This window comes from Gadus chalcogrammus, chromosome 21 (genome assembly GCF_026213295.1).
Source record: "Gadus chalcogrammus isolate NIFS_2021 chromosome 21, NIFS_Gcha_1.0, whole genome shotgun sequence".
NCBI classification, from domain to species: domain Eukaryota; kingdom Metazoa; phylum Chordata; class Actinopteri; order Gadiformes; family Gadidae; genus Gadus; species Gadus chalcogrammus.
In genome coordinates, this window is record NC_079432.1 from 4,521,995 (window position 1) to 4,548,435 (window position 26,441).

Here is a 26,441-nt window from a genome sequence, read left to right on the forward strand (position 1 = left end):
ACCACCTCCCTATTGGCTGAGAGTCGCTCGGGGCGGGGCATCACACCAGGCGCTCTCAACTTCTATTGGTTGCTAAGGACTAAGCCCATGACTCGCCAGCCAATGCCGCCCATCATTCGATCTGGCCACAATTGTGACTGAATGGGATGCGGCATGCAAAGATTGCATGTACTTCTACATCTCCCAGACGCACCAATTGGACGGACCATACGTTACAACGTTGTAACTATCCATTGTAACTATCCATTGTAAAGTACAGAAGACGAAAGTACGAAACGCTTTTAGAAATGCTCAACGACATCGTGAAGTCACTGGGGCACCCAGAAGAGATCCTTAATCTTCTCAAGTTTAAGATGGGTGGATGTAGAGCCGTGATGGTCAAGTTGGACTATGTGAGTACCTACCTGTGCAATCGGTTTTCCATGTACTCGCTTTGTTTCATAAACAGGCCTATAAATCCCTCGTATAGAATAACATAGCAGGCTATATGGTTGTGTGCTTCTCTTGCAGCGGAGATCAGGTAGCAGATCATTCGTTTACAACAGTTGACAACGCCAATGATCAGGGACCAATGCAAATTATCTACTATGAAGAGAGCACCACATGCTATAGGACGGATCATGCTATGTTGTTATAAAGTATTATGTTGTTGTTCAAGTAGTATTGATAGGCTACTGATAGTCACGTAACTACAGCACCTAGTGCTCATTTAAATCGACCTGCATGTGTCATGTGAAAATGTGTTGTCAAGACTCGAATGCGTTCCTAGATGGCGTTTTTCTAATTGTCTGTCTACCGGTAGATGGCTTACCTAGCTGGGAGAGCCCATTAGATTGGACGTCTCTAATTTGCGTTGCATAATAGGCTTTCAGAGTTCAGAGATAGAGATGCTCTGCGCATGTTTCACGGTTAATCTGCGGTCTCCTACATACCTGGCATGATCGTGTTAGTACTGCGTGAAGCTCAACGGTGTCGTTGAACGATTAGGCTGCTTACTTTAACGTCATGTTTTGATTAACGTCAGCCTATACGTGTAGGGTACTGTCATTGAGACCACCTTTCTTTCTAGGATATTGTATATGTTGTTTCACACGTCGCAGGTAGACGCTTACGCAGTAATGTCAAGAACAGAGGGACATAGAAAACATGACATAGGACATTAAACATTGGTTTAGGGGTATAGAAAGGCTTTTCAGGTTTCCATGACATAAAAGCATCACCTGTCCCTCCCTGTGTCTGCCGCTAGATGGCATGAGGTCGTTCACGGCGTATACTTGTAGATACTCATGAATATGCATATTTGAATCGCATGTTCATGTAATAAATCAGTTTTAAATTTGGCCTCGAAGTTTCTCATGGTATTTAAAAATCCAGTTTCAATAGTAACTCGTTTCGTTGCAAGAGAAATAGCATGCGTAAATAAATCCTACCAAGGGAAACACTTTTTCTCGAGAAGTGGATCAGTTTTTCAAAGTTGTGCGCAGTAGCCCGCTGCCTCTCCAACAGATGTATATGCATGTGCAGTGGCGGTGGGTCAATAGGGGGCGCTAGGGCGCCGCCCCTCCGTGAAATATTCACTTGAATATATCTGCCAACTATTAATAAACTATTATCATTACGAAATCGATCGTCTTTCGGCCTGTAGCATATAAAATGAAGCAACTGTCCCATATTTCTAACTGCATTTGAAGTAGACATTGAGACTCACAAAAAATGGACGCTAGGACAGTGATCATGATTTGTCTCAATAACAACAATGGGTCGAATAGCAATGGCTGGTGGAATGGCCATGAACAATGCCGTGTAAGCTTGTCCAGGCCCTGCAAGTCAGGATGTAGGCTATGAATCTGAATGAAAAGTAGGTAAATAGGGAGTGGCCATCCCCAAAATGCACCAGAATACAGGAAATCAAATCTATTAAATTAAAAAAAAATGTGTGGGGGGGGGGGGGGAACCCCAGACCCCCTGTCTATTACTGTGCCCCACCAACATATTTGATCGCCAGCCGCCACTGTGCATGTGGATAGGTCGCGGTCACTTTGAAGCGTAACCACGCCCCGTGTTGTGTTACTATTTATGGATCCATGACGCTCAAGTGTTTCACCTCGGCTTCGACTCGCTTGCCCTCTACCCAGCGTGTCACCTCACATAACACTACATGGCATGGATACGGCAGTAATGCTCTCTAGTCACGACGACACGGCCTTGCCTTGCGTTACGACGCACTTTTCCCGACCATATGGCGGGCGCTTGCTGCAAGTGTCCCATCTCTCTGTTGATATTTAAACGCTCGTTGCTGATCACGCCTCGCAGCACCACTGCCTCCAGCCCTCGGTCTCTCCTGGTTGGCGGTAGGTTGGGGGAGAGAAGGCTGCAGGACAGCTGCTGTCGAGCAGCGCTTCCCAACGCGCTCAGAACGACCAGCTCCTATCGCAGCAACCCCGTGTTTCTGTGTTTCTCCTGCCAGGAGTCCATGAGCGAAAGCCTGCGCACTTGCTACACGTACTTGAACCAAACGAGTCGAAGTTTTGCAGCTGTGATCGAGTCGCTGGACGGGGACCTACGGTAAGGTTTTGACTAAACATGTACTCACACACGCATGCACTACGTCTTTTTTTGTGAGGGGCGGGCGGGGCTCCTTGGCATGATTTGATGTAGCCTATTTTGTAAACAAACAGGCCCACACGGGAAAGTACTCGACGAAGACATAATCTTGGCATGAAACTGGCCTACCTTCAAAAAAAGAGTTGTTGTGCAATAGTTGCAATGGCAAACTCGCCCACTAAAAGTTTTAAACATTGTTTAAAATTGACACACAGCTGACAGTTAAATCTTAAATCCCTTCACAAAGTCCCTGCCCATTTTACATGACATAAATCAAACCACAATCAATAGCATCATATTATATATATATTAGATTGTTTCCTAATCAATCAGAGTCCCTTAAAGATGAAAAAATAACAAATATTCGATCAACAAATGACGCCCCCCCTCCCCTTGGGACCCCCGCAGACATGCGGTCTGCATCTTCTACCTGGTGTTGAGGTCCCTGGACACGGTGGAGGACGACATGACCATCCCCCTGGCGACCAAGGTGCCCATGCTCAACGACTTCCACACCTTCCTCTACCAGGCCGACTGGTGCTTCACCGAGAGCCAGGAGAAAGACCGCCAGGTCCTGGAGGACTTCCCCACGGTCAGTGGCACCCGCCTATTCTGCTCTGTCCGATAGAACGTTTTGACAGACGCGTACTTGTAGGATCTACAGGTACATTAAGGGCTTTTTTTTTTTTTTTTTTTAATTAAGTACAACAAGTACATTTGTCAGAAGAAAGAGAAACAACCATATACCGCTGTCGGTACAGTGTGGATGGATGTTCATAGAAACAAATGCCAAGCACTAGCTAGGTACTGTTTTTAAGTGCCTGTTTGTAGCACCCTCACAGGCGTCGATCATGACACTATTTGTGGGACTGCTGCTTTCATGAACCAGGTTAGTATATTTACATCAAGGGCATTTAGCAAACGCTTTTATCCAAGGCGTCGTACATTTGACGGAAGAAAGAAAAACAACAATATATTGCTGTCAGTACAGTAAGGATTTTCATAGAAACAAGTGCCAAGCACTTAGAATTGTTCAGGGAATTGTTAACCCATTCCCTGTGCACAACAAAGATAGCTAGGATAAGAGGCTACCTAATGCTAGGTACTATTCTTAAGTGCCACGGATTGTAGCAGCAACCCAGGCGCCAGGTATATTACCAGGGTAGTATATATATATATATATATATAAGTGTGATCCATTTAATAGTGTGACTTTTGTTTATTCATATTTTTTTAACGTAATTTGGTTGATTCCGTTGGTCCAGATTTCCCTGGAGTTCCGTAAGCTGGGCCAGCAGTACCGCGAGGTCATCTCTGACATCTGTCACCGTATGGGGATGGGCATGGCCGAGTTCCTGGAGAAGAAAGTGGGCTCCATGAAGGAATGGGACCTGGTGGGTGTTCTCATACGCTTCCTCTTCAGTGTTCGACGGGAAAAGGAAATCGAAGGAAGGAAGGAATCAAATATTTAGGAAGGCCTTACTGCTCTGACCTCCATGCTAAACCTGTGTGTGTGTGTGTGTGTGTGTGTGTGTGTGTGTGTGTGTGTGTGTGTGTGTGTGTGTGTGTGTGTGTGTGTGTGTGTGTGTGTGTGTGTGTGTGTGTGTGTGTGTGTGTGTGTGTGTGTGTGTGTTTGTGTGCCCCCCCCCCAACCCCTGCAGTACTGTCACTACGTGGCCGGCCTGGTGGGCATCGGGCTCTCCCAGCTGTTCTCGGCGTCCCAGCTGGCGGACCCCGAGGTGGGCCAGGACACGGAGCTGGCCAACTCCATGGGCCTGTTCCTCCAGAAGACCAACATCATCCGGGACTACCTGGAGGACACGCAGCAGGGCCGCGCCTTCTGGCCCCAGGAGGTAGGGTCGCACGTTCGGCCTCCGCACAACCACTGTGACCGACTGATCCACGTTCGCTCAAACAATGTTTACCGTGATGGGATTTACGCACAACAACTCACTCGCATTGAAACATTTTCATTTATTTTTTTTATTGTCGTCTTGTATTGTTGCTGCTGCGTGACTGTTGAGGAAACAAGCCAAATAATTTGACTCTTGTGTACTTAGATGATAAGATGTAATAAAATAAACAGAACTTTTAAAGTCAAGATGGTTACTGGAATCTTAAATTCCATGCTAAACTAATTCATCTTCCTCGCACAACTGTGTTAAACGGAACACAGTTCTCGAATGTTTACCTTGATAGGATTCACGCATAATTTGCATTTTGCATTGAAACGGTTTTAGTTTGTACTTACTTATTGACTTTTTTATCGTCATCTTGTATTATTTCTGCTATGTGACTGTTGAGGAATCAAACATAAGAATTCTACTCAAGTGTACTTGTACGATAGGATAATAGAAGTTAATAGAATAAAATAAAGTAATCAAAGAAAATCTGAGGCTGAAGCAAGTTAAATCGCAAACGGAATCTTACATTTAACACAAAACTTAGTCCCATGCCTACAGTTTACATTCTGTGATAGGCCAATTTTAAAATGTCTCTTAATCATATGAAAATAAACCACATGCGATCGTCATAAATGTTCTTAAGTATACAAGCACTCGGGTCATACGTGTTCTCCATCTGATAAATAACCCCTCGCTCTCCCCTTATGCCCCCCCCCCCCACCCCCCCCCCCCCCCCCCCCCCCCAGGCGTGGGTCCAGTTCTCGGACCGTCTGGAGGACCTGGCCCAGCCGGAGAAGCTGGAGTCGGCGCTGTCCTGCCTCAACCTGCTGGTGACGGACGCTCTGAGGCACGTTCCCGACGTGCTCACCTACCTGGCCCGCCTGCGCAACCAGAGCATCTTCAACTTCTGCGCCATTCCACAGGTAGGCAGGAGGGAGGTCGCGGAGGCTGCTATTTAGGGGTTCAGCTCTGATACAATGGGGGATCTCATCCTACGGGGAATTCTGTTGTGTGAGGGAGGCTAGGGGGTGAGTCGTTGATGAGGGTGGGGGGAGAGACTGGGTGGAGAACCAGGAACCCTTTGACTGGGAGTTGAGAATCCTAACCATAAGGATAGTCGTCCCCTGACTGTATAAATATGCAGTTTTTTTAGTTTCTGTGGATGGATTAATGAAAAAATATATAAATGTTGTACTTTGTAGTTTAGAGGTAGAATTGAATGTTTTGTGTGAAAGATCATATCTTGTCTTTGAACATTTTAGCTGTTGGTTTAGTTATTCAATTAGAGATCTCCATGACCATTTCATGTTTGTACATTCATTCATACATTTCTTTAACGCCTTTGTTGTAACACTGTGTGCGTGTCATCCCGCTCCTGTCCAGGTGATGGCCCTGGCGACACTGACGGCGTGCTACAACAACCCCATGGTGTTCCGCGGCGTGGTGAAGATTCGCAAGGGCCAGGCGGTCACGCTCATGATGGACGCCAACAACATGGAGGCCGTGCGCACCATCATCACCCAGTACAGCGGCGAGGTAGGGAGCAAACCGCACAATGTCCATGTTCACTTCCTCTTATGCTCTAAAGTCAGTCCTGATTGGTCGAAGATTTGCTCCTCTCTCTCGCTCTCCCTGGCCCTCCCAGGGTGTGTGTGTGTGTGTGTGTGTGTGTGTGTGTGTGTGTGTGTGTGTGTGTGTGTGTGTGTGTGTGTGTGTGTGTGTGTGTGTGTGTGTGTGTGTGTGTGTGTGTGTGTGTGTGTGTGTGTGTGTGTGTGTGTGTGTGTTGTTTCTATGCATGTGTCTCATCTTTCGTTCTGTGTCCGTTTGTCCCCACCCCCCCCCCCCCCGCCCCCCAACAGTTGCGACAGAAGGTCTCCCTGACGGACCCGTCGCGGGCCGAGACGTTGCACATCCTGGGCGTGATCGCCGAGAAGTCCGCCCCCCTGCAGCCCGCGCTGCAGTCTAAAAGCTCCCACCTGTCGCCCATGTACCTGTCCGCCGCCATGCTGCTGGCGGCGTTCAGCTGGCAGTACCTCAGCACGACCGTGGCCCAGGCGCAAGACGGCAGGGACATGCAGGGACACTAGCCTCCACCGAACCCCCTCCAGTGCTACACACCAAGTCCCCTCCTCTGGTTCTCCAGGAACTCTGGTTCTCCAGGAACCAGGGTCCTCGCTCGGCTGGATTTCACGTTCTCTTCTGGGTTCCTCTCGCTCTTCCTTAGTCCTTGGTGGTCCTCGGAGATGGAGTGGAGTGCTGATCTTGGGGGTTTCGTCTCTGGGACGGAGTTCTTTGAACCAAAAACGATGAGGAAGAGGGGGAGACTGCTCTCTGCAGGCTGCTGTGGATAGCTTGATGGATCCGCGGTTCGAGTTTTTGTTGATTTATCATTTGTTTTGTGTTTGCTATTTGCAATATGGTACGTCTTTTGTGGTTTAATGTTTTTTGTGTCATCTTAATTGTGTAAAAGAAAATATAAAAAAAAGGTTAATGGTGATTTCACATGTAGAGAAATATGCATTGTAAGGTTTTATTATTGTTTTGACCTTAAATAGTTGACATGCATTCTGGGCTGACTACAAGATTCAGGTCTAGTTTGTATATTTTGAGGATTGACTGACACTGATTTATGTGATACGACCTTAAAAGTCCTTTTTTGATTTTGAGAAGATACATTTTTAGATGCAAATCTCACTTGTGGAACGGTAAGAATGTAGTGATGGACGAAAAAAGTAATTTCTTGGCAGACGAACGTTAATAAGGTTATCTTACGGCTGTGTGTGAGTGAGTCTCTAAACATTATGAATTATATGCGAAGAAAAAGCAATAACTTGTTAGGAGCCAAGAAATGACTGCGGAAATCTATCTTATTATACCCAGTGCAGAATAGTAATAGAACAGATACCCCAAAGGTTTTTCTTTTAAATCATCAGACGGCCCTGCGACGCTGGTTAGAAGGTTTGCCTCATGGTCCATGGAACCAATCACAATATAAAGCTGCTGATAGACATGTTAGCAGTAACGTGTGGAGACGAAGAGAAACGTTGGCGTAGTACCTTGAGGTACGCATAAAACCTATGAATTAGGTTTAACATGCCCTTAATCTCAATCCCAGTCTCAAAGGGTTTTTCACAGGACCCAACCCCCCCCCCCCCCCCGGCCCGCGCACCTCACCCCGAATCCCCTTACAAGAAACCGGTGGGAAGAACCGAACTGAGAAAGAGATGCAGAATGAGACTGATGGCATTAAGTGTCCTTAAACAAGCTTTGGTGAGTAGAATGGCTAGCGCGGAAAAAACCTTATACGGATCCAAAGAACAACGACTATTAACATTGCTATGTAATGTGACTATTCTATTGGTAGATGGACTTGTTTCACACAGATGACCTCTATCCTTCACTTTTTGAAATAAAAGGAAATGTTTAGTTTTACTGCCGGTGTCAAAGTGTCATTGGATCCGACTTCCTTTGATGTGTATGTAAGCCTACAGTTGGGGCCGTAAATGCCATGTCTAGGTCATAAAGTATATTCTGTGCCCATAAAGTATATTCTGAGCTTAAGCATTAAGACATTCAAATCAATGATACTCATTCAAGTATAATTTCCCTTTTTCGATATAACTGCCCTTAGTGTGTTGTTTGTTTATTCATTATATATGCAAAGCGTAAAATAGGAATTGGCCTGTCATGTGAGATGGAGGTCATGGTTGTGAGCTATGGTGACATCATGTGATTTCTGAACTTGGGGCTGGTTAAAAGCATTTCCCAGTTTTCAGAGATCAGTAACACGGTTGCACTCCAGAGCTGCTTCTAAATGATACACAGGTAAGCGAACTGAAAAGTCTGTTCTGTGGGGATTATATAAAACATCGGATTGGATTTTGATAAATTGTTTTTTAGTTTTTGTTTATTACGCCTTCTTAAAAGTCCTATCATAAGGTTTTATGTGAAACCTTACCTAACTTCCTAAGCATAACGTGCAAACTCTTTTACTGTACTACATGAGGTAATTTCATGTTAAAAAGTGAGCGTGAACAAATATGTTAATATCAAAAAGTATTAAATGCTACAAATGAGAAATTTTTAAATGAGAGGAGACATGATCAGATATGAAATCCAAATGTAATTGTTAATTGTTTAGAATAAATATTATCTTATCGTGGTTCCTGTAATGGCGTTCATGTCTTCAAAGCAGGTGTTGGCCTACTTTCTAAACCGCTATTTCTGTAACCTGAGAAAGAGGAACTTTTCTTTCTTTCATATCCTCATATTTTCGCTCATATCCTTTAAAACACCACTTTATCACGATTGCAGAAAACAAAGGTTTTAAGCTAATATAATTGTAGGCCTACCTGATCATTTAAGTGGCAGCTCTGAAACAGAACAAACGCGAAAGCTGACAGAATTGCATCAGAAGTTCAACAAAAGCGCAGATTAAAAAATGCCCAGAACCTCTGATAAACGATTATATTGACATTTTCACAGGTACATATTCTGTAGGCTACTGTATATTTGTGTGCGTATCTTTGAATCTCAAGCTCTGAATTAAAAAAGATGCATGAACTACACATTTTGTAAAAATAAAAATATACACTGTAAATGTAAATATGCACACTGAATAATTGCACCATGATTTATTATGAGTAATCGCACTGAATTATTATGAATTATTGCACAACACAATGGACTGGGGAACGAAGGCTCTGTGTGACCGAGATAGAGAGAGGGGGCGAGGCACTTTAATACAGAACACAGTCTGCAAGTGTTGCTTTACTGACGTGTTAAGGGCCTAAAGAGGGTGTGTTGGGGGTAAGGCGTGATATTTATTTCCTGTCCTTAGCAACCAGTCTGATACAGTGTCTGAAAGAAAGCTGTGATGGAAGCGTAAACTATAATCTCGTGTTCAATAATGGATTTTAAAAGTATGCTGACTCTAAACACTCTTTCCAAGGATGCATTGGGTAAGCCTCCTCTTCTCGGCCCTGTCCGTCACCTGGGCTAAGCCCCGCCTCCCCCTCCTCTCCTTGCAGATGATTGACGTCGTCAACGAATCGAACACAACCTGGAAGGTGGGAGGCGTTAGGACGTTTGATCTCATCGTGACACGCGTGTCAAATAAATAACTTCAAGTTTAACCAAAAATGAACCCGTCTACTGTTTTTGATGCATTTTCCTCTCACTCCAACGTTATAGGCTGGGCAGAATTTCCACAATGTGGACATGAGCTACGTGAAGAGTCTGTGCGGGACGCTGCTCGATGGGCCCAGGCTGCCGGAGGTGTAAGTCTTGGTTTATATATTCGAGGGTAGGCCGTGCTGTTTGTCTCTGTTTATGAAGAGACTAAAGAGATTTATATTAAACTCAGTCGGTCCCAGTATCACAATTTCCATGAAATTAATAGTTTGATAAAATATGTTATTCCATTGCTGGATAAAATATATAGAAGGTGTAAATACACAACATGTGGAACCCTACAGCCACTGCGGAATCGGTTTACAATGGGTAAAAATATATCTACATTTCGAGATAATTTGTCTTTCACTTCTGCCCTCACATTTATTGTCCAATCACTGCACCTGATTTCACTGCATCACTGCAGCTATATTTCAACAAAGTTGAAATCAATTTTTGCATTTGTTCCCGACGAAATCATTTCTGGTGAAAATTTCCCAGGATGCACTCTGTTGAGGGTCTGGGGCTGCCCGTCAGCTTCGACTCTCGCGAGCAGTGGCCCGACTGCCCCACCATCCAACAGATCAGAGACCAGGGAGGGTGTGGCTCCTGCTGGGTAACACACACACACACACACACACACACACGCACACGCACACGCACACACACACACACCTGACCTCAAACCAAACACACCAATATAGAACGTTACAGAATTACATATTAGGAAGTGGCCACTGATTGAGGAAGTGCATTGTGATGAAGTATAACCATAACTAGCTCCGCACCTGACATCTGACAGATTCTGTGTTTGGTGTTCTGTTACCCATAGGCCTTTGGGGCAGTGGAGGCCATGTCTGACAGGTTATGTATCGTGAGCAAAGGGAAGGTGTCAGTGGAGATCTCTGCTGAAGATCTGGTGACCTGCTGCAATGAGTGTGGCTTTGGGTGAGCCTACAAGTGCTTTCTGTGTGTTGTTGTGTAGGGATACACGTATGTTGTGTATGGGTACATTGAAGGGCCGTAACGTATATGTGTTGTTAGGTGTGATGGGGGTTGGCCGGCGTCAGCCTGGAGCTATTGGACTAACAACGGTATCGTGTCTGGGGGTTTGTACGACTCTAAAGTAGGTGAGGACGACGGAAAGAACTTTATATTTCGTCTTTACAATTGTTGTTTTGTTTTGTTTTATTGTCCTGAGAAATTAAGTCTTTGGACTCACAGTGATGTTTACTAGGCAAAGTGTGTGTGTGTGTGTGTGTGTGTGTGTGTGTGTGTGTGTGTGTGTGTGTGTGTGTGTGTGTGTGTGTGTGTGTGTGTGTGTGTGTGTGTGTGTGTGCGTGTGGACATGCCTCCATGTTATCTATTTTCTGATTTATGTGTTTACACATACTGTATGTGTGCAAATTGCTGCGTTAACCATTTAGTTCCATGTGTATGATTGACAGGCTGTGAGCCCTATACCATCGCTCCTTGTGAGCACCATGTGAACGGGTCCCGCCCCCCCTGCACTATGGGCCCCACCCCCATGTGTACCAGGCAGTGCATCGATGGATACCTGGTCCCCTACGAGAAAGACAAACACATGGGTAACACCGAGTCCTGAACTATACTCAACTACTAATGAAAGAGGCTGGGTTCGATCTCCAGTATACTCCGCGGGAACCTCCTACCTGCTGCTGCTGAATGAATTATCTGAATAACTTATAACCATTGTGGACGGGAACTTTAGTTTAGAGGGTGTTCTTTCAGAACTGTGAATGAAATATACACTGTGAGCATTTCATACAAATCAGTATTGAATTCAATTCAATGATGAATCACAATTCACCATTGACATCATCAAAATACACAATTGTCTGACATGATGTATAAATAACGCTCTATGTATTTAAGCGCTTTACATTTGATTTAACTAGAAAATCCATCATAATGTATGGTTGCATTATCACTCTGCCCTGAATCTGTGTTGTGCTTTGTCGCCCCCTGTAGGTCAGAAAGCGTACAGCGTCTCCTCTAAACCGGAGCAGATCATGGCCGAGTTGTACCAGAACGGACCGGTGGAGGCAGCCTTCGAGGTCTATGAAGATTTTCTACTGTACAAGAGTGGTAGGGAATTGTTATATATATATATATATTAATCACGGATTTCTATTTATCCACATATTTACCGACTTGAGACCTGCAAATAAACAAACAAACTGACCCGTACCGGGCGTGCACACACACGCGCACGCACACGCACACGCACGCACCCCCCCCCCCCCCCCCACACACACACACACACACACACACACACACACGCACACGCACACGCATTATGCAACCATGCAAACAACACCCATGTGCCGTAAAATCACACTCAAATTCTCATGCATTAAACACATATAAAAAAAAAAAGAACACACACTTAACACTCAGGCTCTTATCTTCCTGCAGGTGTGTACCAGAGAGTCTCAGGGGAGTATCTCGGGGGCCACGCCATTAAGATCCTGGGCTGGGGGGAGGAGAACGGGACCCCCTACTGGCTGGCGGCCAACTCCTGGAACGCCGACTGGGGAGACAAAGGTACACTGAAAACATGGACGTGATTGGTCGATGCAATGTGGTGTGATGTCCATGGTTGTAGTTTATTGACTGCTTTAGTTTACATGAGGGTGATACAACGCAATGACTACATATTAAGTGGTTTTTGGTTTGCTACTTGTCTTATGAGTATTTTTGGTGTGTTTATGGTTTGAAAGTTGACATTTACCATATACCATGGGAAAAATGTTACCCGTCTGATAGTGCAGGTAAATTAGCAGTTAGGGGTCAGGGTACCTCGCTCAAGGGCTTACGTAGGCCTACACAATATTTAAAGGCTGGGCGTTGAACCTAGAACCTTCTCACTGGGAGGGAAATACATGCAACCAGACTATCAAGCCAAGAGTGTTATTTAACGTAGGCCTATTGGATAATGGGAATCACCGTTTGTTTTTTTACTCTCGATGAATCAGTACTATGCACTCACCACAACCCTTTTGGTGAGTTATTATAATTGTATTAAACTTTTAACTTGCATAACCTGTGTTCTTTCGCTTCCCCCCCAATAGGGTTTTTCAAGATCAAGCGTGGGAACGATGAGTGTGGCATCGAGTCTGGGATCGTGGCGGGAACTCCACTGATCTAGAGCACAAGATGATGAGACACCTTCCACACCGCTTTTACTTTGAAAAAATGAATTATAGTGCAACCATTTAAGATCTGTTGACCTTGTGAATTAAACATGTCATGAAATCGCCAGACCATCAACCATCAGATTAGAATGATGAATAATATATTATTTTTAATTATGCATAACTGAAAAAAGTTGAGATTTTGAGGACATGAATTTAATTGAAATCACACATTTTTGATAAAGATTTACAATACATTCCTCTCTTCCTCTCTGTCATTGATCAAATGAGCAAATGGAGCACACCTTCGATGACAAAAGATCACCAGAAAATAACAAAAACCCAGATGATTCTCCACCAAACAGTTAATTTGAATGATCCTTCTGAGAGCAAATGTACAACCACGATAAGATGAGATGGTTCTTCTAAGCAAGTGATGTCCTTGTTTTGTTAGAATCATGCTAAGAATAATTATGTTAATAATAACTTAAAAATCAATGATTGAAATGGGGTCATCTTTGGGACATCTTTAAACAGGCTGTCAATCCCAGTCTCAAAGGGTTTTTCGAAGGACCCCCCCCCGCCCTCGATATAACTGCCCTTAATGTGTTATTTGTTTATTAATTATATATGCAAAGCGTAAAAGAGGAATTGGCCTGTCATGTGAGATGGAGGTTACGGTTGTGAGCTATGGTGATATCATGTGATTTCTGAACTTGGGGCTGGTTAAAAGCATTTCCCAGTAGGCTCTTCAGTAGTTTTCAGAGATCAGTAGCACAGTTGCACTCCAGAGCTGCTTCTAAAAGAATCACAGGTGAGTGAACTGAATAGTCTGTTCTGTGGGGATTATACTGTATAAGACATTGGATTGGATTTTGAGATGTTGTTTTTTAGTTTTGCCAAATATTACGCCTTCTTAAAAGTCCTATCATACAGTTTTATGTGAAACCTTATGTTATCTTTCATTGAAACAGTGCATCGGTATATTGAAAATATAACTTCTTAAGCATAACGTGCAAACTACTGTACTACATGAGGTTATTTCATGTTAAAAAGTGAGCGTGAAAAAATATGTTATTTAAAAGTATTAAATGCTACAAATACTATAAATGAGAAATTTTAAAATGAGAGGAGACATATGGTCAGATATGAAATCTAAATGTAATTGTTAAATGTTTAGAATAAATATTATCTTATCTTGGTTCCTGTAATGGCGTTCATATCTTTAAAGCAGGTTTTGACCTGCTTACTAAACCGCTATTTCTGTAACCAAAGAGGAACTTTTCTTGTACTTTCTTTCATATCCTCACACTTTTACTCATATCCTTTAAAACACCACTTCATCACGATTGCAGAAAACAAAGGTTTTAAGCAAATATAATTGTAGGCCTACCTGATCATTTAAGTGGCAGCTCTGAAACAGAACAAACGCGAAAGCTGACAGATTTGCATCAGAAGTTCAACAAAAGCGCAGATTAAAAAAAGCCCAAAACATTTTCACAGGTACATAACAGCACAGGTATGTATATTCTGTACTGTATATTTGTGTGCGTGTCTTTGAATCTCAAGCTCTGAATTAAAAAAGATGCATGAACTACACATTTTGTAAAAAAAAATATATACACTGTAAATGTAAATATGCACACTGAATAATTGCACCATGATTTATTATGAGTAATCGCACTATGAATTATTTCACAACACAATGGACTGGGGAACGGAGGCTCTGTGTGACCGAGATAGAGAGAGGGGGCGAGGCACTTTAATACAGAACACAGTCTGCAAGTGTTGGTTTACTGACGTGTTAAGGGCCTAAAGATGTTGTGTCGGGGGTAAGGCGTGATATTTATTTCCTGTCCTTAGCAACCAGTCTGATACAGTGTCTGAAAGAAAGCTGTGATGGAAGCGTAAACTATAATCTCGTGTTCAATAATGGATTTTAAAAGTATGCTGACTCTAAACACTCTTTCCAAGGATGCATTGGGTAAGCCTCCTCTTCTCGGCCCTGTCCGTCACCTGGGCTAAGCCCCGCCTCCCCCTCCTCTCCTTGCAGATGATTGACGTCGTCAACGAATCGAACACCACCTGGAAGGTGGGAGGCGTTAGGACGTTTGATCTCATCGTGACACGCGTGTCAAATAAATAACTTCAAGTTTAACCAAAAATGAACCCGTCTACCGTTTTTGATGCATTTTCCTCTCACTCCAACGTTATAGGCTGGGCAGAATTTCCACAATGTGGACATGAGCTACGTGAAGAGTCTGTGCGGGACGCTGCTCGGTGGGCCCAGGCTGCCGGAGGTGTAAGTCTTGGTTTATATATTTGAGGGTAGGCCGTGCTGTTTGTCTCTGTTTATGAAGAGACTAAAGAGATTTATATTAAACTCAGTCGGTCCCAGTATCACAATTTCCATGAAATTAATAGTTTGATAAAATATGTTATTCCATTGCTGGATAAAATATATAGAAGGTGTAAATACACAACATGTGGAACCCTACAGCCACTGCGGAATCGGTTTACAATGGGTAAAAATATATCTACATTTCGAGATAATTTGTCTTTCACTTCTGCCCACATTTATTGTCCAATCACTGCACCTGATTTCACTGCATCACCGCAGCTATATTTCAACAAAGTTGAAATAAATGTTTGCATTTGTTTTTGACGCCATCATTTCTGGTGCAATTTCCCAGGATGCACTCTGTTGAGGCTCTGGGGCTGCCCATCAGCTTCGACTCTCGCGAGCAGTGGCCCGACTGCCCCACCATCCAACAGATCAGAGACCAGGGATGCTGTGGCTCCTGCTGGGTAACACACACACACACACACACACACAGACACACACACACACACACACACACACACACACACACACGCACACACACACACACACACACACACACACACACACACCACACACGCACACACACACACACACCTGACCTCAAACCAAACACACCAATATAGAAAGGATCAGAATAAAATATTAGGAAGTGGCCACTGAGTGATTAAGGAAGTGCATTTTTATGAAGTAAAACCAAAAAAAACTAGAACATTCTCCGCACCTGACCTCTGGCATTCTGTGTTTGGTGTTCTGTTACCCATAGGCCTTTGGGGCAGTGGAGGCCATGTCTGACAGGTTATGCATCGTGACCAAAGGGAAGGTGTCAGTGGAGATCTCTGCTGAAGATCTGCTGACCTGCTGCAATGAGTGTGGCATGGGGTGAGCCTACCAGTGCTTTCTGTGTGTTGTTGTGTAGGGATACACGTCTGTTGTGTATGGGTACATTGAAGGGCCGTAACGTATATGTGTTGTTAGGTGTAATGGGGGCTTTCCGGCATTAGCCTGGGATTACTGGACTAGCGACGGTATTGTGACTGGGGGTTCGTACAACTCTAAAGTAGGTGAGTACGACGGAAAGCACTTTCTTCTTTTGTCTTTGCTATCTATTTCTTTTTTTTCTTTTATTATCCCAAGAAGGTAAATCTTTGGACTCACAGTGATGTTCACTAGACATAAAGCATCATATTTGTGTGTGTGTGTGTATGTGTGTGCGTGTGCGTGGACATGCTTATACGTTATCTATTTTATGGATTATTAGTTAGTACATTGGTGCCTTAGCCGTTTAGTTCTGTATGTAATGTATTTTTGATGTGTATGATTGACAGGCTGTGTTCCCTATACCATCGGTCCTTGTGAGCACCATGTGAACGGGTCCCGCCCCCCCTGCGCTATGGGCCCCACCCCCAAGTGTACCATGCAGTGCATCGATGGATACCCGGTCCCCTACGAGAAAGACAAACACATGGGTAACACTGAGTCCTTAACTATACTCAACTACTAATGAAAGAGGCTGGGTTCGATCTCCAATATACTCAGCCCGCGGGAACCTACCTGCTGCTGAATGAACTATCTGGATAACTTATTACCATTGTGGACGGGAACTTTAGAGGGTGTAATTTCAGAACTGCGAATAAAATATACACTGAGCATTTCATACAAATCAGTATTGAATTCAATTCAATGATGAATCACAATTCACCATCGTCATCATCATGATACACAATTGTGTGACATGATGATGTGACATATAAATTACACTATATATTTTTGCGCTTTTCCTTTGATTTAAATAGAAAATCCATAATAATATATTGTAGTGACCGCAGGTGTAGACATTGTTAAGATCCACAAGGGATTCTGGGGGTCCATTTATCCTTGGGGTTTGGACACTTTCGGGTCATTGTAGTTGCTGGGTTAAGTGGGGTTAATGGGGTTGTTAATTGGTTGCGTGTAGTTGTGTGTTGTTGAGTGTTAACATGTTATGTGTATCGTTGCCGCCACCGTCACGAGAAGGACATGTTCGTTTGTTGAGTGCGCTGTTTGCCATGTATGATGTCGGTCATGAATAAAGGCAGTCCGCAGTAGTGCGGTGTATGGGGCGCGGAACTGCATAATCGTTTAAACCTGGGCTCCCGTCTCATCCTTCCCATGCTGCTCGCCACAATCTGGTCGCATTATCACTCTGCTCTGAATCTGTGTTGTGCTCTGTCGTCCCCTGCAGGTCAGAAAGCGTACAGCGTCTCCCCTGATCCGGCGCAGATCATGGCCGAGTTGTACCAGAACGGACCCGTAGAGGCATCCTTCCTGGTCTATGAAGATTTTATTCAGTACAAGAGTGGTAGGGAATTGTTCTATTCATAATAATTTAGGATTTCAATTGTATCCACATATTACAACTTGAGACTGCACATAAACAAACAGACGCACGCCACCACACGCACACGCATTACACAACCATGCAAACAACACACATGAGCCGTAAAATCACACTCAAATTCTCATGCATTAAAAGCACACATAAAGAAAAAAGAACACACACTTAACACTCAGGCTCTTATCTTCCTGCAGGTGTGTACCAGAGAGTCTCAGGGGAGTATCTGGGGGGCCACGCCATTAAGATCCTGGGGTGGGGGGAGGAGAACGGGACCCCCTACTGGCTGGCGGCCAACTCCTGGAACGCCGACTGGGGAGACAAAGGTAGGCTACACTGAAAACATGGACGTGATTGGTCGATGCAATGTGGTCTGATGTCCATGGTTGTAGTTTATTGACTGCTTTAGTTTACATGAGGGTGATACAATCTAATGTTTTTTGGTTTGCTACTTGACTTAGTAGTAGTTCTGGTTCATGAGCAGTTATAGGGGTGAGGGCACCTACGTAACCTCTTGAGGTTACGTAAACATCATTAAAGCTGGGGTTTCAACGTAGAACCTTCAGACACCGATGCTAAGCTCTTTCTTTCATGGAGTTTGATGGTTTTTATTGGTTAGCGTTCACGGCTGGGTTTTTTACTGTCTATGAATCAGTATTGTGCACTAGGTATGGAGTTATTATAATGTTATTACAATTTTTACTTATATATCCTGTGTTTTTTCTCGTTCCCCTCCCCAAATAGGTTTTTTCAAGATAAAGCGTGGGAACAATGAGTGTGGCATCGAGTCCGGGATCGTGGCGGGAACTCCACTCATCTAGTGCACAAAATGATGAGACACCTTCCAGACCGCTTTTAAAACGAATTATAGTACAACCAATTATGATTTGTTGATGTTGTGAATTAAACATGTCATAAAATGGCCAAACCATCAACCATCAGATTAGAATGATGAATAATGTATTATTTTTTATAATGCTTAACTCAACAAAGTTTAGATTTTGAGGACATGAACTGCATTGAAATTACACATTAATAATAGATTTACAATACATTCCTCTCTTTCTCTCTGTGATTGGTCAAATCTTGAGCCAATGGAGTACACCTTTGATGACAAAAGATCCCCAAAAATAAGAAAAACCCAGATGATTCTCCACCAAACAGTTAATTGGACTGATCCTTTTGAGAGCAAATGTACAACCAAAGATAAAATATATTTACACATCTTCATTGTATAAGATCCCTCAGGGGGCCTACGAAACCTCTCAGCCTAGGGCCCAATGGCAGGTCAATGCAGGCCTGACCAGGAGAGTGAACGCGCCTAAAAACAATTCTTATTTCTTCATAAATATAAATATTGAATAGTTTATTCATATGTTTATGGTTGTCGCCGTCGGAAAACGCAGAAGATGGAGGAAGCCAGTGTCATGCCATTACCCCCTATAAGAAGTGTATCATCATGAACATGCATTCAGTATACACTGCGCTTCGATATCACCCAAGGCTTAATTAAAAGCAGTGTGCAAAATACAGGGGAGGCTGGAATCCCCCTGATTTACCAATGAGACCCCCTGAAAGCTTCAAAAGCAAAATTTGAGAGGGGGCTAAAATTTTGTCATAAAAAAAAAAAAAAAAAAATCACAATTTATTCACAAATATGTTATTTTTTGCCAAGCGGAGCCAGCCAGTCCTGTGTCAGTATGCAAATTAAAAGGAGAACTTGATGAAAGTTCACAGTATCTCTGAATTGAAAATCCAATTCTGCTGGCGGAAATACTATTTTATTTCAGACAGAAGTAGTAAAATTGCAAGGCAAAAAAAATCGAATTTATGTAAAAAAAATGAAAAACTGTGGGTGGGTAACTTGGGTGGGTAACTGTGGATGGGTAACTTGGGTGGGTAACTGTGGATGGGTAACTTGGGTGGGTAACTGTGGGTGGGTAACTTGGGTGGGTAACTGTGGATGGGTAACTTGGGTGGGTAACTGTGGATGGGTAACTTGGGTGGGTAACTTGGAGGCAGGCTGTCCTGCCCACCCAATTATAAGCAATGGTATATTCTATAGTATTAATTAATTGGCTGAATTTTATTTGACATTTTCTTGGACAGCGAACAAACAGGTCCGTCTGATAGTGGGTCTGGACTTCCACGAAAAAATAAATAATAATCTTAAATTTTGATTGGGTGGGCAGGGCGCACATTTGTGTGGACTGAGCCCACCCTTGCCCCTGGCTATGGGTAAGAGGCTATATTTTAAATCTTTTTCTTCTTCAGTCACTTTACAGTGACTGAATTGTGTTGTTGAATATTGTCAAATGACCAAATGGAGCGCACCTGTGATGACAACAGATCACCAAAAATAACAAATAAAGTTAATTTGACTGATCCTTCTGAGAGCAAATTGACACATAAGCAAGGGATGACCTTGTTTTGTTAGAATTATGCTCATGTTATAATAATTAAAAAAATATATATATATTGAAATGGGTGAAAGAGAGCGAGCGAACTGGGGGGAGAGAGAGAGAGGGAGAAGGAGAGATATAGTATGCCTATGTCTAATTTCACATGAATTGTAACTTTTTTTTTATCCATTGCGGTTGAATTGTTTCCTCATGTCCCCCCTCCTTCACGTCACCAGGAGGCAGTATAGGGTGAATTAATTAAGGCACAGCAACCTCTAATGCTGTCAACTATGAGTTGGCTATCAGTCGAAAAATGCTGAAAAAAGGCTGGTTACATTTGTGTGTGTGTGTGTGTGTGTGTGTGTGCATAAGTATGTATGCATGAATGCATGTTTTAATTATTTTTTTGTATGTATGTATGTATGTATGTATGTATGTATGTATGTATGTATGTATGTATGTATGTACTGTATGTACTGTATGTATGTATGTACGTAAGGTTTGAATGTATGTATGTACGTATGCATGAAGGGAAAATCCACACCTCCAGAAGGCAATTTAAAACGGGACATCATCAACACATCTGTTGAGGTCCCCTGTGTGTTTTACCCTCTGTACACAGCCTGCACGAGGCTGACAGTAAGTGCGACAGGCAGACTGCAACGCCTCCGCGCTCCTTCGCTGGGAGTAGCTCATCACTGTAAGCAGACTTGCAAGGTCTCTCTGCCTGCCTGGTCTCCCCTGGGCTCCCATCATTGACGTTGCGTCAGGCCAAGCCAGTGTCGATTTGTATTCGCGCCGTGCGAGTGGCTCCCGCCACGCTCACTCCTCGCGACTGCTCTGCTAACGCAGCGACATCCTTTTCCGGGGAAATATTACCGGCATATGAGTCCATCCTCACTTCATATCTAACTTTTTACGTTTTTTAGGGATGGAATGGCGGTATTAATATGAGGTCTGCTTCCAAACCACTTAGGGAATACGATTGATTCGTTACTGAGAGAGAATTATTCTTCCAAGAATGCAAAATTGTTGTCATACTTTGTGTATATATATTTTTAACAGATGTCTTCCCTACTTCCGTTTCCATTGTTGACTTTTAATTTAAATTTAAATTTTATTGTTGCACTACAAAGCAGTACTGAAATCAACCAACAAACCAACAACCCCACACAACAACAGCATTAGCAAGTAGCAACGATTAAAAGCCGGCTTCCACCTGGGGCATCCTATTGACCTGGGGCAACGCTTTTATTATTGAACTACTTCTGCTGATCTGGCCACCAGGGCCAGACGGCCAGCTTTCAGGATGGAAATAAATAAAAGGTTTGCTTTCCCTGAATTCCATAGGAATACAATTTGATTAAATATATGGTACGACGTTGGGAGAACTGTTGTGTTAATGATGAAAACGATTGAACCGTTTAGTGAGAGACTATAGGAGAGCTGAATAAATTAAGACAGTACAAGGCCAAGGAATATCCAGATTCCCATGAATTAGGTTAGGGGCCATATTCGCTCCAAGCCCCCAACTGAGACCTAGATTCAAAATTGTATAGTTTACGTCAGTGTTTTGTTCTAGCTTGCCTGTTTATATTATGCACATGTTTATTCGACCCACCCTGAAGAATTCGATCCACCCCTCGTTTTGTACTTTTTTTTTATTTCACGGATGTTGTCATGTATCCGTCATTGTTGGGGATCCTTTATGCATAAAGAAAAAAACAAATATAGACCAATTATGTAATAAAGACAGATTTGAGTTCAACTGAGTTGATGAATTCATACCCCCCCCCCCGCCCACAAGAGAATCACTGATTGACTGGTGACTCATCTAATGGAAGACAAGCAACAAGGGAATTACACCACAACATACTCATTTCAATACAATGATTGACTTCTGGGAATGCACTCAAAATCCATTGAAAGATTTTCCATCTCCAGCATCTCATGTTAACTTTCTTTCATAAGACTAACACATGATGACATGGCTTGCTTGCCTGGACCGACCCCTTTGTGATTGTGCATTGGTACGGTACGGGGTGTCCTATATTATATCCATTGTGCTCATATATGTCTGCATCTTCCAAGGCCCGGGAGCGGAGCGCTATCTTCCGGTTGAACCGCTGCGCTAAAAGGTCCTTTCGTACGCGTCGGCGGCCGTTAGCTATTCTCAGTGAGGGAGCGCGGTGATGGGTGGAAGAGTGTTCTACTTTTAACATCCATTTGGTTCTGCGCTCCGTTTCCCCTTGAGGATGCGTCCCAATTATTGGACTCACTCATTGTGGGGGGATGCGGTGTTATTCATCACGAACAGAGTCATGGCCCTGGCCTGCTTCCTCGCTGAGCTTCACTGTATTGGAAACCATGAGGAGGATGACTGCAGACTAAAAAATGGGTCTTTAAAGGGGAATGTGTCGCAACAACCGGTAACTGACGTCGGTTTCTTTTTTGGAGCACAATTGACGTTAACGTCTTTGTTTCACCCAGGGAAGGGCAATACTAAGGCCTAACTCTTATACTGTGTGGTGGTGAATCTTCCTATAGAGGATAGCGAATGTAATGCAATACTTATATGTAGAGCCCTAATCTGCCACGAAGTTGCATTTATTGCAGATTCTGAACAGTGTGCAGGATTGTCTTTATGGAGCATTGCTGGAAGGGGGGGGGGGAGTGGGAAATCAATGCCGCCTCAGAGAAGCCACAGGGCCGCTCGGTCCTAAAGTGTCGATACTGAGCCAGAACTCATGGCACTTTAAATGTAAATGCACCCCCTGGAAGCAACAGCACTTGGACTGGGAGCTTAAGTAGCAGGGCTTCAGCCGCAGACACCGCCAAGGAGGCCTCCGTGCAAAACCACCGTCTCTGAAGATCACCTAGAGGCGTCATATCCAGACGGATCTCTCTAGCTCTCTGAGCAACTGAGCCTTGGTCCCCTTCCAGTCAAATAAATAAATACAAAATATCGCTTAGGCAAATTAAAATATCCTTTCGGGGGAGGTTTGTTTGACTTGAGTTGCTTGGAGGATTGCCACAAAGTGAACTCTGCTGGGTTTTGAACGGCGTCACTGCTTGGTTGTCGATCGCATGTTTGTGGAGGGTTCCTGCTTGAAACATCATTCGTTTGGGAGCACGGCGCGACCTTGAGTGAAACCTGTTGACGCTAGCCCAAGTAGGTGGGTTGTTTAAGTGGAACAAGACGTCTCCGGGAGTCTGCTTTGATCTCTGCAAATTGATGCGATATAAATACTTATCTAATTAATTATGCATGCAATGGGGGCTTGCTAAGTCCACAGATTCAATGATGCCCAAGTGATTACTTTTTTGCACTTTATGATATACAGCAATTATGCATTGTTCTAGTTTTTAATCTGTAAAGAAAAGGAAGATGGAAGATGAACAATAAAGCCTTTTATGATGTTACTCGATCATCTTGCCTGTTAATTACGTGATAAAGTAAAACGCTCCGCAAAGCGCCTCGTGACACCATACATTATTGATAACGACACCCCAATGCAACATTCTTTTTCTTTTATTTCCAACAGTCCAGTAAAACAGGCAATATGAAGAATAGTCCATAAAGATTTCTTTTTAAAAGGCTTTCTTTTCTTTAAAGAGGATGCAAAAGAGAGATAGCAATATATATATAATAACAATAATAACAATAATCGTAATAAGGTCACTGTAATCGAAGGTAACTCTTGCAGAGTTCATGGTCCCTAATGTCACCCCAGCCCCCGTTCTTGACGTGCGGGGCCACGCCGCCGGCCCCGTTGGCGGGCAGTCTCTTAGTGATCAGCAGGTTCTTGGGGAACAGCTGGTTGGAGCTACTCTGCAGAATGTTCTCTATCTTGGTCTTCTGGTTGGCGGGCATGCAGGCGGCCTTCTTGTGGTGCATGCCGCAGTCGCCGGCGTGGAAGACGCGTGGCGCCTCGGCCACCATCACCTTCCAGTAGGTGGCCAGGCACGACACCGTCAGGTGCTGCAGGGACCAGTCCCAGTTGTAGTCGTCGTAGGTGCAGAAGTCGTCCGTGCAGCGCACCAGCTTCTGGTAGGCGTCGCGGTTCAGCGCCATGCCCATGTTGTGCTCAGTCGACTTCCACACCTTCACCTCCACCTTGTTCGCCTTGCTGGAGAAGCCGATGTGGCTGTAGCTGCCCAGCGAGAGGACGTCGCATTCCGAGTACTGCTCCTCCTTCAGCGCGCTCATCAGCCTCAGGAGGTGCAGGAAGTCCGGCGCCAGGTAGTGGTCCTCCTCGATGAGCAGGACCATGCCGGCGTGGTCCTTGAGGGAGCGCACCCGGTCCCACACAAAGTGCAGCTTCCACCACCAGTGATGCTTGGTCTGGGAGAACTTGGCCTCGCGGTAGTGGCCAAACGAGTCGGGGTACTCGGCGTTGATGCAGCCCAGCGTCAAGGCGTCCTTCTTCGAAATGTCTCTCGGGCAGTCCCGGGGGTCCTTGCCCGGGAACTCCTGCGGGTACAGCTGGATGCTGAAGGGGAAGAAGATCTGCAGGACCTGGCAGAAGTCCACCGAGGCCACCACCTGGTTGATCTCCGGGGACCAGACGTCGTGGCTGAATATCAGCAGTATGCCCTCCACCCCCTCCGCCTTCCGCAAACTCTCAATCAGGAGCTTAAGGTAGTCCGGCCGGTTGTGGACCTGAACCACCACGACCACGTTGCCCTTTTTGCGGGCCGCCTTAAACTTCTCCTCGTTCCTTATCGTCTGGTCAAAGTTGAGCTGGAAGACGATGCCCCGGTACACCATGGTGGTGTTGTCCGTGTCCGGCCTCGAGGCTTTCCCTTTGTCCTTGTCTTTCTCCACATGGCTCTCATTGGCTTGAACGACGACGGGAGATAGCGCGGGCGGGCGGCTCACGGTGGGGGTAGCCTGTGCCTGGGGGTTGTTGTTGCTGTTGCTAATGCTAACGCTATTACTACTGCTACTGCTGCTGCTGCTGCTGCTGCTGCTACTCTTCCGTACAGCCTCTGCTTCCTTGGGGATCGCTGGACCACCGTCGTCGTCATCGTTGCTGCTGCTGCTGCTGCTGCTGCTGTCGTGGGTCTTCTTCTGCCTCCCACTGCTCCAGAAAGCAAGGCCACAGACGACCACCACCACAGTCAGAATCACCACCTTCCTCTTGTAGATCCTGAATCTCATGGTAGGCGGTGGGACACGTGCCAGCGTAGAGTCAGGGCGAGGGACTTTGCTTTAAGGACAAAGTGAGTCGCAGTGCGTGTCGACGGACAAATTGTGCACTTTGGAAAGGGACCAGGAGCGATGGTATAGAGCAGCTCCTTAGGTGCTTAGTGGTGGCAAGGAGAACGGTGGGAATGTAAACATGGACTTATCTGGAACGGCGGTGGTTCCAGCTGAATATTCCATAAGGCATGTTGGTTTCTCGGTGGCGGCAGGTTAGCTGAGTGCATGGACCCACTGAAATGGAAACAAAGGAAAATGCATTTAGCTATGCCACAGTGGAGCAACGAATAGCCAGGTAGTGGCCTCAAGAACTAAAAAATATTGGTTACAGAGGCCGGGTATCCGTGGTAGAATTTCCTAACCTGCATGTCAAAGGCTCCTCACTACAGCCAAATATCAAACACAAGTCGTCATCACCCACATCCTCCAAGTCTATTTATATATGCAAACCTGTCGGCTACCGACTTTTGAATGACAAACATCCTGTGTGTTATTAGAAGTGATGGTACTTACTTAACGTCCATACACGTCGCTCACTATTACAGATGGGCTTTCAAATACGCTTTTCGGTGAATCGATGTCCAAGCTTACCCAAGCAGCTTAAAACAAGCCTTGCTATCAGATCCAACATGTATAAAAGCCTGTTCATGCCCATGTATAAATTTGAGGCCAATAATCGAGGTAACTTAAGTGTGAAACAGACGCGTTATACAATACCTCTTTCCTACGTGAGCCATCGAGAGCAGAACTGCGGTATCAGTCCGTGTGTCTCGTTTAGATGTCAACAGTAAACACCCTTGTTTACTTCAAAACAGGACACGTATTTGGCAGAAAGCGTAAAACCAGATGACAATCCAGCACAACGAGAGCGTTGTTCACACACTACTACGCTATAGGACACCCACCGAGCTACCACCGAGTAGCCCCCCGGACAAGTGCCCCCCCGTCGAGGGCTCATGCAATAATGATAACCATTGGTATTTACCTAAACCTGACGTGTGATTGCAGATCGTGAAGCAAGAATCATCAAAAGGTTAACGTGAGATTTGCATTTTCCTTCTTCCCTCTCACCCGTCTCGGATGTCTGGGCAGACTGTAGGCTGAGCGCATAACAAACATGGAACGACTGCCTGCTTCCGGCCCACAATGCATCGCTTCACCACGACGACCCAGTGCATCATAATAAGACATGTAATATTTAACATTATCATAATAAGACAGTACATGTAATACTTAACATTATCATAATAAGACAGAACATGAAATACCTAATATTATCA

At 44.5% G+C, this 26,441-nt stretch overlaps 4 protein-coding genes across 7 annotated transcripts; 3 read left to right on the plus strand and 1 right to left on the minus strand.

Moving 5' to 3' along the window:
- The first annotated feature begins 150 nt into the window (after nucleotides 1-150).
- Nucleotides 151-7,934, plus strand: fdft1 (farnesyl-diphosphate farnesyltransferase 1). Of its 3 annotated transcripts, none has more exons than XM_056582001.1 (8): nucleotides 151-392; nucleotides 2,468-2,565; nucleotides 3,013-3,196; nucleotides 3,870-3,998; nucleotides 4,266-4,457; nucleotides 5,255-5,431; nucleotides 5,892-6,044; nucleotides 6,368-7,627. In XM_056582001.1, exons 1-8 carry the CDS (start codon nucleotides 288-290, stop codon nucleotides 6,593-6,595), a joined length of 1,266 nt encoding a protein of 421 aa, XP_056437976.1. In that variant the 5' UTR covers nucleotides 151-287; the 3' UTR covers nucleotides 6,596-7,627. The 3 variants fall into 3 exon arrangements, with proteins under 3 accessions (XP_056437976.1, XP_056437974.1, XP_056437977.1); XM_056582002.1 differs by lacking the exon at nucleotides 151-392 and adding an exon at nucleotides 2,262-2,351; XM_056581999.1 differs by lacking the exon at nucleotides 151-392 and having other exon boundaries at nucleotides 2,011-2,565; nucleotides 6,368-7,934.
- A 309-nt stretch (nucleotides 7,935-8,243) lies between these two features.
- LOC130375014 (cathepsin B-like) lies at nucleotides 8,244-13,113 on the plus strand. The gene is made up of 10 exons (XM_056582004.1): nucleotides 8,244-8,333; nucleotides 9,460-9,577; nucleotides 9,702-9,787; nucleotides 10,182-10,296; nucleotides 10,513-10,628; nucleotides 10,725-10,810; nucleotides 11,129-11,269; nucleotides 11,673-11,789; nucleotides 12,120-12,248; nucleotides 12,776-13,113. The coding sequence occupies exons 1-10, from the start codon at nucleotides 8,323-8,325 to the stop codon at nucleotides 12,850-12,852; spliced, it is 996 nt and encodes a 331-aa protein (XP_056437979.1). The 5' UTR covers nucleotides 8,244-8,322; the 3' UTR covers nucleotides 12,853-13,113.
- A 420-nt stretch (nucleotides 13,114-13,533) lies between these two features.
- LOC130375015 (cathepsin B-like) lies at nucleotides 13,534-19,381 on the plus strand. The gene is made up of 10 exons (XM_056582005.1): nucleotides 13,534-13,652; nucleotides 14,813-14,930; nucleotides 15,055-15,140; nucleotides 15,532-15,646; nucleotides 15,946-16,061; nucleotides 16,158-16,243; nucleotides 16,508-16,648; nucleotides 17,404-17,520; nucleotides 17,751-17,879; nucleotides 18,298-19,381. The coding sequence occupies exons 2-10, from the start codon at nucleotides 14,814-14,816 to the stop codon at nucleotides 18,372-18,374; spliced, it is 984 nt and encodes a 327-aa protein (XP_056437980.1). The 5' UTR covers nucleotides 13,534-13,652; nucleotide 14,813; the 3' UTR covers nucleotides 18,375-19,381.
- Nucleotides 19,382-20,851: 1,470 nt separating this feature from the next.
- Nucleotides 20,852-26,318, minus strand: mgat2 (alpha-1,6-mannosyl-glycoprotein 2-beta-N-acetylglucosaminyltransferase). 2 transcript variants are annotated; one of them, XM_056581996.1, is made up of 2 exons: nucleotides 26,147-26,318; nucleotides 20,852-25,395 (listed from the first exon to the last, which is right to left on the minus strand). In XM_056581996.1, exon 2 carries the CDS (start codon nucleotides 25,117-25,119, stop codon nucleotides 23,635-23,637), a length of 1,485 nt encoding a protein of 494 aa, XP_056437971.1. In that variant the 5' UTR covers nucleotides 25,120-25,395; nucleotides 26,147-26,318; the 3' UTR covers nucleotides 20,852-23,634. The 2 variants fall into 2 exon arrangements, with proteins under 2 accessions (XP_056437971.1, XP_056437972.1); XM_056581997.1 differs by lacking the exon at nucleotides 26,147-26,318 and adding an exon at nucleotides 25,879-26,140.
- Nucleotides 26,319-26,441: the final 123 nt, after the last annotated feature.